Source organism: Centruroides sculpturatus, unplaced genomic scaffold, assembly GCF_000671375.1.
Source record: "Centruroides sculpturatus isolate CEXI.00-Female unplaced genomic scaffold, Cexi_2.0 scaffold709, whole genome shotgun sequence".
Lineage (NCBI taxonomy): Eukaryota > Metazoa > Arthropoda > Arachnida > Scorpiones > Buthidae > Centruroides > Centruroides sculpturatus.
Genome location: NW_019384949.1, coordinates 229,718 through 245,416, shown reverse-complemented (window position 1 = coordinate 245,416; position 15,699 = coordinate 229,718). Strand labels below are relative to the sequence as shown.

The 15,699-nt window shown below is 51.0% G+C and overlaps 1 protein-coding gene across 2 annotated transcripts in view; it reads right to left on the bottom strand.

Moving 5' to 3' along the window:
* The window catches only part of LOC111632251 (liprin-alpha-2-like), a 102,375-nt gene that overhangs the window by 42,180 nt on the left and 44,496 nt on the right, over window positions 1–15,699 (bottom strand). The window contains exon 1 of one of the 2 annotated variants that reach the window (XM_023376641.1): window positions 4,832–5,017. The exons of the other annotated variant lie outside the window; for it this stretch is intronic. Within the exon in view, the coding sequence (XP_023232409.1) occupies window positions 4,832–4,930 (99 nt within the window). The 5' untranslated portion in view covers window positions 4,931–5,017. Of the gene's footprint in view, window positions 1–4,831; window positions 5,018–15,699 lie in introns of those variants that run through there. 2 annotated transcript variants of the gene reach the window in all.

Here is a 15,699-nt window from a genome sequence, read left to right as displayed (position 1 = left end):
ACTTCACGTGGTCGGGCCAGGCGCGAATCCACGACAGCACTATTAGGATTAGATGGTAAACTCCCCGTCTTATTTTCAAGTTTAAACATCTCTTCCCCCATTAGTATCACGGTACGATACGCAGACCACCAAACTCTGACGTAACCGGAAATTACTAGGTCATCCGTCGACGGTGGCGCCGCGAAACTAGGTCGTATATATACATAACAATACGTGAAATTTCCAAACTTTACACGCGCGGTGCTCGAGGTACCAAAGCGCGAGAACCGAGGACGTTTTCTCGATACTCCGAACTCGGTCGCATCGACTTCGGACCATCGGGTTTCCAACCAACAGCGCAACGGTAAACGAATGGCCGCATACCTGGCTCTACAAGCTCGGAACTACACTACGTTTTGCTATTATCACGTGACACAAAGACTGCTCCGACGTACCCGGTGACGGACACCCAAAAAAGTAAGATTGGGGAGCGGGTTAAAAAGCCGGAAGGGGGAGAAGGGGGAAGCGAAAAATCCGAGACGGACGGGCAAATTAAAAATCCGGCCGATGGCCGGAAAATCGATTTTCCGTCGACTCGGGGGAAGGAAGGGGGACGGAAGAGAACTTCCGAATGAAATTCCCGCCGGGAGAGCACTTTTAAGACACGGAGAACCCGAAAAGTCGTCCTCTCGTCTCTCCCGGAAAAAATAATTAAAGGAAAAATTTTCCACTCTTCTTCCTCTTCCGCCGGCTGAAGTGCGGGGGCGGCGCGCCCCTCTCCGCCGCCAAAAAGTGCTGACTGGGCCGTCCGGGGCCACTCCACTCCACCGCCCGCTTCTGCCGGGTAATTCGTGACTTATCGTTCCCGGCTCCCCCGCCGCAACGTCCGCGCGCGCGCGCCGCCCGGAGGAGTCCAAATCCCGCAACGAATTCCCACCCGGCGCGTGCCGAGACGGAAGTTACGGAAAAAGATTTTCGCCGCCTTTCCACCCCAGCGCGGTGGCGCCATCTATTTTCCGAATCGGAAAATCGGGGAAAAAAACCCGCCAAAGTCCACCCGACAATAAAGAGACGTCATTAATTAAACCACCTCCGGACGGGTGGAGAATTCGACCGGTCGAGCCCTGTAACGAGGAGGTGAGGAAGAAGAAGGGAAACGGATAAACCTGGCCTACAAAACGATGGCAAACGACGACGTTTTGTTTTCCTCCCTCTCGCTCGTTAACTCTAATGGTAATGGCTCGTCTCTCTTCGGGGTAAACGTTTGGCATTGGCTTCTTCTAACGACCTCCAACCTCTAATTGTCCCGACGTTGGCCGGGCGCGACGACGCTCGTCCACCCCCCCCCGACGCGGAAAAATCCAGAGTAAACTCCAAGAGAAATCCGGATTATCCGGCTTAATAGGGGGTGGACTCGGGTGGCGGGCGACGGAAGGCGCCAATCGATTAACAAAAGAATAAACGAAACGAGAGGTGTATCTCCGAAGGTATTAAGAGACAACACGGTGGGTCGGAGGGAAATCGCGCGCGATGGGACGAGTCGGATCGATGCGTAACGGTCGTAAAACCTCCCTCTCCTATTATCTACTGCCGAATAGCGCACCCGCCGCGCAAAAATAGAATGTTACGACTGTTTAAGACGGGGAGAGGAGGGAGAAAGAGAAAGAGAGAGAGCGTCGCTCCCCGGTTCCGCCCATCGAAAAGATTAAAAAAACAGAAGAAAGTCGCCGCGCGGGAGGAAGAGCAATAATTACGGACGTTTCCGCGCTGCCTGTCCACCGGAAGGTGACGTAACGGGAGCGGAATTTCTCCTCACCGACGTCACAGTCCGGAACTTTTTACTTAAGCCAAACGTTTAACGGGGGGATTGCCACCTAATCCCACCCGCATGACACGGCGTGACGGTAGACTGCGACGGTCCGTAACGGATCGGCAGTCTTTCCGGTCACGTAGCGCTCGCTCCGACGATACGGGATAATTACCAGGTAATCTCTTAAAGGGGCGAGCGCCGACGGTCCGACCTCCCCCCCGTTTCCGACCCATAGGAGGTTTCTCGGGCCGCGTAAACACTTCGGCGAGGGATTTAAATTTCTAATTTCCACGTCGGTTACGCAGCCGAGCGACAGAACGGGAGACGTGCCCCTCCCGCGCGGATCACGTTCGATAAACAATCCCAGGATAGCTTACTACGGAATGTACGAAAAAAAAAAACACTCCCCTCTTTATCAACGGACGTAAACACTTATTTTCCGGTGCGGCCAGAGAGAGAAAAGGGGGAGGGGAAGAAATTTCGCTGGTGCAGACTCGAATAAATCAGGAGCGGCGAAGGTGCGAGCGAGACTGCGACGAGACTGATAAATGCGCCGTAAGTTTCTCCCCCTTCTCCTCTATTTATCATACCGTTTAAAGACCCGTTAACATACAGAGCGGCAAGAAAGCGCGTAAAGGGCGGAGGGATGGTCGGATAATCCGCACGTTTTACTCCCCCCGAATAAAGTAGATTTCTGGGGCTAATTTTCCCACCCCCGAGCGAGTTAGGAAGTTAGAAGGTGGGAGCGCCGAAAGAAAGAGAGGGAGGAGGAGGAGGAGGAGAAGGATGTTCTTTTATTCACGACGGTCGCTCGTGCCCGGTGCGAGGGTGATGCAGTCGGGACGCGACGTGCCGCCCCTGCCGATCGAAGCGCCCGTGCCTCCGGAGGATAAAACCAGACGCGAAGAGAAAGGGCCGATCCCCGGCCGTTTTAGATTACTTTTATAAGCTCGGATAGTTTTTCCCGACCACTTCCGGTCGATTTTCCGCGTCACTTCCGCTCGCCGGATATTCCCATTCCAGGCGGGGAGGAAAAGCGGTCCCGAATTTTCGGAAAGCGATCGATGAGGGAGAAGCGCGAGCCAGCCAGCCAGCGCGCGCGCCCGCGCGGCCCGGATAACGGTGATTACGGAGATAATGCCCGACGCCGGAGAACGGGAGAGAGAGAGAGAGAGAGAGAAACGACGGCGCGCGACGCAACTCCCCCGCCGACCGGAGGCGAGAACGGCAAAGACGGAGGGCGCGGCGGGAGCGTCGTCACTTCATTAATTTTCCGGCCTCGTTACCGAGACGCGAAACGGAGCGACGACACCCGACGCCGGCGGAGGGAAGCCCGACTAATTAACGCCGACGGGAGGAAACGCTAATTATACCTGCTAATTAACGACAGGGGTCCGAAGAGAAAAAGGGTCCGACTTTCCGCCGGACGCGCCGCGCAGCGCGACGCCACGCGGAAGGGACGAGTAAGAGGAGGGAAGGGAAGGGGAGGACGCGCTCCGTCGGAGAAACAGCTGGCGCGCGCCTAACGACATTAGCGTGGGTTAATAGAGCCGAGCTTACTCCTTCGGAATTAAATTTAACTCGATTTTTAAACTCCGAGCTAATAAAGTCTATTTATAGGAGCATCCTCCTCCTCCTCCCGGGGCGGAGTTTTCGATTTTTCCGGGCTCGTCCTTGCGAGGGGGCGCTCCGGCCGGCCCGTTACGGGCCCCGGGCCGGGTTATTTTTAACCTTTGCGCCGGGTCCGTCGGTGACGCTAAAGCGGGGTCGACAGATGGCACGAAATCCAGATATTAATCGTCTCTCTTAAAACACTCGGCCGAATTCGCCCTCTTAAACAATCTACGCAACGGATACGATCGACGAGCTGCTATAAATAGAAACGTCTCTCCTTCCTCCTCCTCCGATAATAGCCTTGCAAAAATTGCGGGGGTGTAGCCATCCGACGTCTTAATTAGCGGGTGCGCCCGGAAGAACGGCAGCGCCCGGGTCGTCCGGCGGCCCTCTACCAGAGGGACGGGGGCCTGCCCTTCCCGGACGCTCCGACACCGGCGACGATTAAATTAAGAGTGGCATCGACCCGGCCTCCCTCTTCGTACCAAAGAGCCGAGCGGGGGCGTCCTCCCCCGTCGTTGCCGGGGCAACGACCAAGGAAGAAACATCTGTATTGAAAGAGGAGAGCGCACACGCGCGGGTTACGGGAGCCGACGAGTCACGACCGACGACCCGAATATTTAAAACCGGGAAAACGACGACGTCTGTTTCCCTCCCCCGGAAACGAAGGGGCCCGACCACCCGCACGCTCCCGTCCCTTCCACTTCAAAAAGGAAGGAAAGTTTCCCTCCTCCGTGGCGGAAACATGGCGACCGGGGTTCCGAGGGGGTGGAGGAAGGCCGAGGCGCGCGGGAGACCTTATCTCCGGTCGGCAGACGCGGAGAATTAGTAGAAGCCGGTGTCTCCCTCCGGCTGGGTGGCCCCCTCGCGAAAGATCGATCCCGCGGGGAGAAGTCGGAGAAAAGAACGATGTCCGACAATCCCCGATATGCCCAGGGATAAAGGGGCGAAGGAAGAAAAAAAAAGTCGTCGACCAATCGATGCGGGCGGAGGTAAACCGGATAACCCAGTGGACCGTGTCACGTGTTGCCCGGGGAGGGAGATCCGTCCCCTCCCCGTCCGAAAATCCAAACGGAAAGATGCATGGCGACGGGAGAACGGAATACGATAACCACCTCTTCCACGTCGCGTGCACCGGCGTGCACGCGCTCACCGGACGAAAAACAAACACGATGTTTAACACGTAGTTTCCGGCACGAGGCCGTCCCCGGCATTAATTACCAAAGGCGGAAGCGTGGCCGCCGATTCCCATTAAGTTATTAAGAGGGAGGAGGGAACGGCCATCCCGCGGTGGGGCGGGTGTTTTCGGCCCGGGGAAGGGAGGTAAACGGCGTGGACTTCCTCCACCTCCGTTGTGCCAGGTGACGATTTGCTTATCGTCCCGGGGTGGGGAGCGTGCGTCGGCGCGCGCCCCGACCACTCACTCACCTGTAAGAAGTGGTGAAGGCACTGCGACCCGTGAGTCTTCAGCAGGTTCTGCAAGTTTTCCATTCCATAGCGGCGCAAATCGAACCCATTGGTGGCCATGTTCGGGAGCGGGGGGCGGGTCGGAGGCCTCGTGGGTCCGTCACGGAGGCAGACGAATGGGCCCCGCTGCTGACCACGCTCCCGGAACCGAAACGCTCGCGCACCGATCCAACTTTGCCGACAGCCAGAGACCGACTGACGCTACCCGAACGGGTAGAGAGGGAGAGAGAGAGAGAGAGGAGAGTGGCCGGGGAGGAAGAGCGACGCCAGCGCCGTCGGCGGTAATTACCCGCACCCGAAGTACCGAGTGCGGTAATACTTCGGGGGGAGAGGGCGCGCCACCCCCTCTCCGCTACGTGCTCCTCCGGACCCCGCCGATTCTCGGGTCTTAGGCGAAAACCCGCGCCAATCGCTCCTCCTCAACGCTCCGGCCGGACACTCCGCGCCAAAATAAAGAAAGCGGAACGGCCAGGTGTGGAGGGAAGGTGGTTCCCGGCTGGGGTAAAACGTGATCCGGAAACCGCCGACCCCGAGCTTTGCCGCAAATTGGGGAGGTGTAGCGCCGATTAAATCTCCGGTCACGAAACTCGGCCGGGCTGAAGGGTAATAAAGGAGCGAATAACCATTCGGCAATTGACGTAGGCATACTAATTTCGCCGGGAGAGTACCTTTCCTAATTAACGAATTCCCCAAATTCTCCACCCCTCCGGCGGACGCTCCCACCCAAGCAAAGGAGGGGAAAACGAATTTCGGCCGTCACCCGGCTGCCCAGAAAACGGGATTGGAAGGGGAGGGGGAGGGAACAACAGGTAGGGCCGGAAGCGGAGATCCCGAAGGATGAGATTACACCCGGAGGGGGCGGGGAAGAAGCGGCGTCCCGGTGTGAGAGACTTAACACCTGGGACCATTAGCGGACGGCGCGGGCAGAAAAAATCCATTATCGGTTTCCTCTTGCCGGTCGACTCTAAGTAAGTTAAAAGTGGACTCCGACCAATGGCGGCCGTCGGGTCCCCCGGGGGACGGGACCGGAAGAGGAGCCGCCTCGATCTCTCTTCTTCCGTCGCCCCCGGCCATTTCCGGGTCCTCGACTTCGTTATTCCCGCGCCCCTGGCGTAGACCAGACTCGACTCCGCCCATCGGGAGGGGAGTTTGACCGGTGGCGCAGTATCGAGGAAATTGGCTTTATAGCGGGTTCGGGAACCCGCGTGGAGGATAAAAAGAATACCGCGCCTGTGGCGTGGACGAGGTGGGCTACCCTAGCCATTTGCCTAACGAAGAACTCCAGCACGTGGTTTACGGCGCGCGTGGCTGGCACCACGGATCCGAGGTTGCCAGTCATCGTCCCGGAAACGAATGGAGAAGCAAAACCGGAAGCGTAATCGGTACGAAATTCTTAGTTAAGGGGCCCATTCCCTCTTTGTACCGTTACAAAGGTGGTGACGTCACCCCCAGACCGGGCGCAACAAGCGGGAGGAAGAAGCGCGGCGGAAGAAGCGCGGCGGCAGAAGCGGGAGTAAACGAAACGGAACGAAACCCGAGGATTTTTTCCGGGGAACCGGAAGAAGTCGAAAGGGCAATCCCCACCCAACCCGGAGATTTTCCTTCCCCCACCCTCGACAAAAGGCAGACGCGGCATTAATCCGGACTTTCCACTTTCGGCAGTTTATCATCCTCCTCCTCCTCCTCCTCTCCCCGGCAAGAATAAAATGGATCATTTCTGAGGACGGAAGAGACAAACGGCAGAGAGAGAGAGAGGGAGGAAAATTGTAAATTCGATATGGCGGGGTATCCCGTAACCATCGATTTGTTGCGTCTTATTTCTCGCCGGAAGAGAGCGAATATTAAATTTCGGGATAGAAGGAAAATAAGAGGAAAAACCGTGCGTCTCCCCCCACCCAACCCGAATTTCCTCATTTCCGGAGAAAATAAAAATCCGAAAGGGGAAGTATAATCTAATAAAGCCTTTAATAGTCCGAGAGTCATACCGGAGAGAAGGGGTGAAGTCGAAAGAGCGCGTGACCGGCCGAGGAGGGGGGAAAGCCGAAATGATCGGGCGTCGATCAGGTAATTAACTCCCGTTCGGAGTTCCCGGCCAAGTCATCCCCCGACTCCCAGATTGGAGGAGCGCGCGCTCCCCCCCCCTCGGCTTCCCGGACGCGGTCGGAGGCGCGGGAGGAGACAAATTGCCCATCGCCGCCGCCAAGAAAATCCGTCCGGACGCGTAACAGATGGCCGGGTCGAAACCCGACCGTCGCTAGGCAACGGTTGCGACCTGGCCGTAATTTTCCGCGTCCGGATCCCTCTACCTCTCGCCTCCCCCCGCCGGACGGGTGATGGATGTCCGCCTCCTTCCCGGTCCGGGAAAACCCGGTCCAATTACCGTCTCGCGCGCGCTGGGCCGGAGAAATCGGGCCGGCCCCCCCGCCGAACGGGGACCGTTCCCCCCCTCTCTCGCCGACACCCGCGCAATTACTGGCCTCCGATTTGACAAATTCCGTTCGGGAGAAGAAGTCGGGGTTCGAATACCGGAGCCAAAGAGAAGATGACACTAAGAAAGTGTAAAGAATGGAAGTTAGACTCCATTGTTGGGGGAATCCGGGATTAAGATGGGGCGGAAGAAAAGAGACCGGGAGTTATCAATCAGGATAGGAAGTGGAAGTCGTTACTTCGTCTTCGATGAAAGAGCGGGAGGATGGAGAGACGCGCGGTATGCATAAATGTCGAATTAAGTAGGCGCCGCGGATGGGGTGGTAGCGGGAGAACGACGTCGCGCTCGGAAAAAACACCCGGCATTTTTTAATCTATTTCGCTACGGAGGGGAAGACGAAGCCCGGAAGTTTCTCTCCCCTGGCCGACTCCTCTGCATTAACGGATTCGGTCCCCGTTCTCGGTTACGTTGGCAATTAGTATTCGCCCGCCCGGAATGCCTAATGCGTCGCCCCCTTCCGCGTTACTTTCGACGGCGGAAAAGCGTAACGCCGCGGTAACAAATTTTAATTAAATTGGGATATATTGTTACCGACCGCTTTCGCGCCACGGATCCTTTATTAAATATAGCAGTCTCCCGAGTGTTGCCAGATAGCATAAAGAGCGGAATCGAACGTAGGTGGCGCATCTGCCAGAAATTCTTACCGACCCGAAAGTGGGAGCGGGTGTGTCCGAATGACGTATTTCCGGTCTATTTATTCCACCGTTCTACGACTTACAGACTACGCATTTAATTTGATACGATATTTGTGTATTTGCGCGTAATTTGCCCGTTTCGGTGGCACTTTTCTAGGAATTACAGAACAGCGGAAAAGATTTCGGGAGAACACCACCCGCTAAACAAACAGCCGCGATATTGATTGAGTGGACGGAACTTCAATTCCAGAAAATTTTAAGAAACGGCCTTCGTCTAACGCGCAGACACGCGCCGCCGTGTAAAAAAGAATTACTTACAAAGCCAATCAAATTACATAGAATTACTCGAGATATGCAAATGAGGAAACGCGTCACGATTTACTCTTCGGTAGCCTGCACAATTCGAGGCACGATATTCAAATTTTCGTACACGCGCGCCAGTGTTTTAACGGCCGCAAAGACAGACAATTGTTTGTTTGTACGTGGCAACGCGACTAACGGTAGATCCGCAAAGGTCCTTATTTAGGGTTACAAACGTGAAGAAAACCAGGAAAACCCCGCGTTAGAGAGGCGCGAACCCACGACACGCCGAGTGTGGGCGAAGACGGGCAATTACAGGTGGATCCGACAACACAACATAAAAAAAATAATAATACAATGATCTATTTCGAGTGTCTCGACCCAAACACAAGACAAGTAAATATTCTTTTTAATACGAGGGAGAGCCGGAGCGACGATAGAAATAAAGCCGTAAATAAGCCATTTCCGCATAAAAAACTTACATAAATCTATATTTTATTTGAGGGACGAACATTCAGACGATCGTAAAAATGACGGGAGGGCGAAGAGGGGCGGAAGATTTCGCGCGCTTCCGGCGGAAACAATGCGAAGAATGGCGAAATCCGCGTCGAAACCTCGCCACCTAAACGAGCGACGTAGCGAATGTCGGAGATGGGATGCGTTTAAGTTAATCGACGAGGGAGGGAACCGAGTCGAAACACGTTCCTTCTTTCGGCACCGGCAGAATATACGAGCGCAACTACAGCCTGTTGGAACAAGGATCACGTTCGGGAACATCACTCCCACCGCACACGTTACATCCAGTTCGATTCCCGTTCCAGAAACTCGACGTAACGAATGTCATTTCCTGTTCCTTCAACTGGTAAAAGAAACTCTCTGTCTCTCTCTCTCCTTCCCCCTCGAATAAAGCCGCCCACGAAATTGGCAATCTTAAAATTAAATCGGCAATGGCAATCGAGAAAGTAATCTGCGCTAATGCATTCTTAAACCTTTGACACGCGCGTGATTAATACTAGAATTTCTCGTATGGGTAAGTCGAAATCGCGTGAGGAAAAATTTACATTTAAAACAAGATCGATGCAACAGTATTTAGGTTCGTACACATCCTTATCTGCCATATTTTAATCAATGGCATTAATCACGAACCCCCTCCACACGCTACCCACCCCAAAAAAACCTTTTAAATGTAATTGATAGAACCGCCTCGCTCCCCCCCGCCAGGTCACGCCGCTAATTTCGGGACATTTAGCCCACGGGGAGGCGTGAATTTTCGCCCACCGCTCCGTTAAATACCGAGTAACACGCGTTGGGGTATGGAAAATGTAACGCAACCAGCGCGTTACGCGTGGGTATCGCAGTAACGGGCGTTAGAAACCGGATTTTGGGCGCGAATTACGAATCGACGCCATTAAATCGCCGATAATTTGACGGTTTCGCATCATTAGCACTGTCGAAAAAACCGTGAAAGACGGGCAGACAATAGACGAACGATAAAATTTGCATAAAGAAAATTAAAAAAAAAATAGAAAAATGGCGTAATATTTCACACGATAACGCCATTTCCTGGTTACCGCAAAACTATAAAAATGTCCGTTTAAATAACGAGACGACCGCAATTCGATTGTTGTAACCTACATATTTTTCCACCAATGGCGAGCGGCCGTTTTGAATATTTGAATTAACGGTCCCGATAAAAATAACGGACGTTAGCCGACAACGCGATGTAACAATAGAAAAAGGGGGAACGATTTGCCAGGCGTTGCGGCGCTTCTGTCTTACTTATCTGACTTTTGATGTTTGCAAAAATGTTATTTGATATTCTTTACGCCCCGCCGGGTGCGCATTCTGTGCAAACAAATAGAAGAAAATGCCGTTATCGACGTTATCCTCCGGGCACCTCTCTACGCCACCGTATCGCTATTTATGTTAGGGAAATAATGGAGAGAATGCCTCTCTCTCCCGCTACTCCTCTACCCCCTCTCCTTTCCGGCATTCTTAAGATTTTCCGAAATTTCCAGACGTCCCCACTCCAGCCTCTAATTAAAGCCAACGTTTAGGCGGAAGAGAAATACAATTAGGCGGGGAATTTATGTCAAAAATTACTTGTGACGTCAGTCTCGTCATTCCGACTTTATTTTCGGGTGGAGTCGAAGTGCCGTCTGCTCTCGTTCCGGTGGCAGACGCGCAGCGCCATCTGATAACGGAAAATCGAACCGTTTAACAGAGACTCGTGTCTTGCCGTTTGCCAATTCCAGGGATATAATGTCTAATTTATCGCATGAGAAATTTGGTAATTCGAAAAGTCTGCTGTATTCTATTATCTGTTTCCCCCTTACATATATAATTTATCGTAACGCACTTCAAAATTAAGCTGTAAAGACGTTTTGATTGATTAATACTAAGGTGACATAATACGGGTTGATTCCATTACTTATCCCTCATTAATACTATTTTAAGGGGGTGGTTTAGTAGCGTATGGTAACGCAACACTCGGGGACTTCCTACGAAAAAATGGCCCTATTTAGATGTTAAATAAGTGAAGAAAACTCGCGTGTCTAGCCGCGACCTTCCTGTGTCCAAAACTCCACGTGGCCAGTCTGCTCCACCAGTGTTAGTTACTATTTTAAAGCTTGTGTCCATTATCATCCTATCGATAACGCTATTAATTACACTTGCCACTTGTCCTACAACCGCGCTTACGTATTCTTACGTTCTAAATCTATGCCCTTGGAGAATTAGGGTCTTACAATCACGAAATTGAAAGTGTGCACCCAGAAAACCATTCGGATTTATCGTCACTAAAATATGGCTATGAAAATACAAATAGCTGTCATATTTTTTATTTCGTGTACACTGTTAGTTGTCATTTGCTACAAAGTGTGTAAAACGTTCAGGTTAGGTCATATTTCACACACATTTTATTGTCCTACTTTCAGTTTTTAAATCCCGTCGATACTATTGACAGCGCCGAGTGAAGTAGCGTCTCGCGTCTAGAACACGTAGGAAGCCCCTAATTGGGCAGTTAATTAAGCAAACGAACACTACTACTAGACACTGCAGGCGTTTATTTGCGGATAAAATTCCTCATAGGCGGAGAATAACACAGATAAAGGAACACAATAAAGTACAAATCCTTCAATTAAATTGTAGGTAGATTGTCTTATGAATTACCGTAAGTCGTTAGTGAAATGATAAATGAAATTTTTTTAATCCCTTCGTAAAATGTTTACTCTTAACGCGGGTTTATTGTTAAAAGACTTCAATGAGAGAAACTCCCGGCGCCAACACGGAATTAAGGTTGCTCGACCACACACACACACGCATCAACACTTCCACCATTCAAAAATCTCGCATAATTTTCCATAACTTACGATTCAAATTACTAGCAGCGAGGTGCGCGCGCTAAAAATAAAACGAATTTATTTCTCGTTTAGCAAAAAAAAAGCTTTCATTTTTCAAAGATTACGACAAAAATCGCGCCCCAACGAGTTATTTCCTATTCAGTTTCCTTCTTTGTTCGAATTTCAACGTGGAAGATCAATATTTTTTCAACACTTCCTGCGAATTTCTGCCTATTCTTAATACCGTTCATCCATTTCTTCCTGTGTTTATCTTCAATTATGCCTGGCAGGATGGGACCCGTGCCATATTGTAATCCTCAGCCAATCGTAAACACGGGGAGAGCTGTTTCTCTCTTATCGCGGTCGTAACTTTTCTATTATGGATCCTCCAGCATCTCTTAATTCCATTCAGACACCAAGCTTATTGTCGTGATCCACGCCACGAAGATTCGACCACGAACGACTCGTTTTTGTGAATATTCGCAACGTGTACCCGTAACAATAGGACCTTCGAAGAAATGCGTAGATCGTAAATTCCGGCACGTGGAGTAATTTAAATAATTCAATCCGACCGTCGGGGTACTCGCTACAATAAGAAATTTCAAAGGGTTGAGAGGAAAATTCCATAAATGGGTACGTGGCATCGAGTTTTTATCTGAAGCCACCACCCTTCCCTACAACTTAAAAATGACTTGACAGATAAAAATGCCACTGTGGCGAGTTTCTAGGAAACAACTCTGGAGGGCAGCACATTCCGACGTGGCTTATCGAACCCATCGACCCGACAATCCACTTCACTCAATTCTGCTGTGTAATAAATATTTTTAATACTTTACCCCCTTACGAAAAGCCCTCGGGTGACTCGAAATTTAAAAGAAAATCGTTTTTTATTTTAAAAAAATATTTACGAATTAATTCGGCAACACTTTCGATTTGTTTCTGGTGTCGCCACCTGTGGTCGGAGCCGGTAACTAACCGGGTCAAATCCAACATGGCGAGTGTCGCCCGAACGTATTAATGTTTAATAAAACGGCAATTGTTTTATTAACGAGAAAGATTTAAGACTTCAATTACGACGCAGGGGGGTTGTCCGGTCAAACGTACCGACTTCCCGTGTCCAAGTCTGCAGTCGGACGGCAGTTCTACGCCAGGAAACGAGGGGTGGTCGGATCTCGTCGATGCGAGTAAGCAACGAGTGAAACCGGCGAGAGGAGGGAAAAAAACCGGACGAAACGGAAAATTAGCCTGGAAATTTCCCTAAATAATTAAGACGATGGCTTAAACACGTCGATGTAAAACGGGACGAATCGCCGGTTTAAAAATGGCCGAATTCTCGTATACGTAAGAGATGGAGGGGGAGGGAAGTGTACGGTACGCGTCCGTTTCCCGCCAAAGATTCTGGCAGAGGGCCAACTCACTCGGTCATCGATCCGTTTTCGGACGAAGCAGTCAGGGCGTTTACCGTTCCGACCGGGTCCGCGTTTGACTCGAATGCAAAGTACGGCATCGAGGGATCTTAAAACTCGCCCATCCCCTTTTAACCCCCCCAATTCGTATTGGTGTACCCGAAGAGGAAAGGTAGCCGGGGTGTTCTTAATCAGCCTCGGAATCAATCACCTTTAACCCGTTAGGAACCCAAGTTTGCCACCTTCTAGAGGATGGGAGGAAGTCCCAAATGGGCATGAAACTGATTTCGGAAAGGTGAAAGAACCACCCCACATTTAAAGGGGTAAACACCCTCCGTAAAAGCCGCAACAATTGTCCAATGAGATGAGCTCAAAACCAAACTGCACCCCCCAAAATACATTTCTTTTTTCCTTCACGAGCTGCGAAAAGGTATCATACGGAAGAGGAGGCAAATTCCAAATTTTTATTTCAAATAAAAAAGTCTCGGTTCAATTAGCGAAAGCGAGGGAGAGAGAGAAGAGAAAAAATGCCGAACCGCACCCTTTGGCTTCTCACGTTTTTCTCCTGTAAATGCGGCATTTCATGAATGGAAGGTCGAATGAATGGCTGAACGGGAATGAATGGAGTCACGCGCGCTCGATAGTCGACGCATTCGTAAATACTTACGCAAAAACGTAGGGAATGAGCCGAGAGTAAAATCGTACGGCGTTACCAGATTGGTCGGTCGGAGTCGGGGAATTCCGATACGCGGGGCCGGATAGGCCAAAGGGCGTAGATATACGTAATCGCCTATTACTTACGAACGAATATAAAAGCGCGAACAACGACGTTCGTAAGGACGCGGAAACGATTACGGGTACCCACAAACCAACGCTACAACCGAAATTTTACGTAAACACTGGCGATCGGCGCGCGCCATTCATTCGTCCTTCGACACTAATTCCCGTCGTAGACGAGGAAGCGCGAGGAGCAAAAGTAAAATACTCGGAAGTGACTGGCTGGACTGCGGCCCGCCCTCTTAATGCTCAGTCTTTATCGTGGCAGATAAAAGTTAACCGTCCGGTCCGGGTCATTGCCATCCGACCGTGTCATTACTCGGCACAAACGACGTCGAAGGTACCATTAGCACCCCGGCTTAACGCCGTCCACCCCCTCAATGGGAACGAGACCATCGTTCCACCTCGGAGGAATTAAAATTCACGATCGGAAAGGAGACAAATGGCGGAAGGTCGAGCCTCCTCGCCCATAACGTTAATGGGATAATGGGCCGTTTTTCTCGCTCCCCGGCCAAGAATGCCAGACACGCGCTCTCTTCCATTACACTCGACCGCAATGTAATCCCGAATCGAGTCGGAACGCGCGGGATATTCCTCCTCCCCCGGCATCGCGGCACAGAATGAAGACAAATAGGAATCACCTCCTCATCTCGGTTTCCAAGATTTGGGGGCAATATTCCCAACCAATCGATTCCTAAATGGAGGCATCCGGTTGCCTATCGGGTGTCCAGTGTGGAAATTCGATAGGCTGCGCATTAAATTTTAACGGGGACCGTCATATTTTAGGAATTTAACACTCGACCTTTCACCCGCGGCTAGCCGAGAACCCGGTTTTTTGGCGGGATATGGCAATTTTAATTTATCAAAGGGGTGGTCGGCGGTACGACCGCTAAAGAAACCAGTCAATAAGCGGTGTTTACGTACGTAGAGACAGGGTTCGTACCCGGGAATGATTTATGAGGACGTTATCGGCCACACCCGGCTGCACCGAACCCGGTGATTGAACGCCGGTGACGGAAGAGATGTCCCGCAACGCACTGGAGTATGACTTCGAAGTGTCATTCTCGGTATCGCAGCTGCGGTGGCATTATTCTTTGGCCCCGGCGAAAAACCAGAAGATCAAGATGTCACGACGGATCGATGTACTAACGTCGTGATTTACAGACTCCATCTACAGGCCGCTGCCTCCTTTTTTTCCTCAAATATTCATGGAGAACCGCTTGTTAATGCTGTTCTCCTCCTAGTATCTTCGAGAAGGATCTCCTGTTTATGGCAAACAGAAACATCACTTCTTTTTTTAAAAAAAAGCACCCCTTCTCGTAAGAAGTGATGAAGGAATTTTGACTTTTTACGTCTTCGAGCCCATTTTAAACTATATTTTATATAAACAGGAGATATGGCACTTAGCAATTGTGAACGCCCATTTTTAATTCTACAGGATTCCGCATTTGGAACCAGAACGGGTGCTTTGCGATTTTCAATTTTATCAAAATTTATCTCCTCCCGCTCCGTCTCGATTGTCCCAAACAGGCTTTTCTCTTGTATCTTTTCTGTCTTCTTCAATCTCTCTCGACTTCACTTTCAATTGTGAACGCGTCCTTTCTTTTTCTCCCTCTTCCCTGCCGCTACAAAACTATAACGAATTCCTGCTTGATTTATTACCGAATTATTTACTATTGCTCCGAAGGGAATTCTTGTTATGATTAAAAAGAGGAGGGAGTTAAAACTTTTAAGTGGGGCGCTACCATTAGGAAACCCGCGGGGGGCATAAAATTTAACACTTTAATGCCAAATTTACCACTCGAAAGGCACTTTTTTGGCCAAAGGACGGCGCGGGCGAGGTTTGGCAAATCGATGAATTCTCAATCTGGTGCTCGACTCG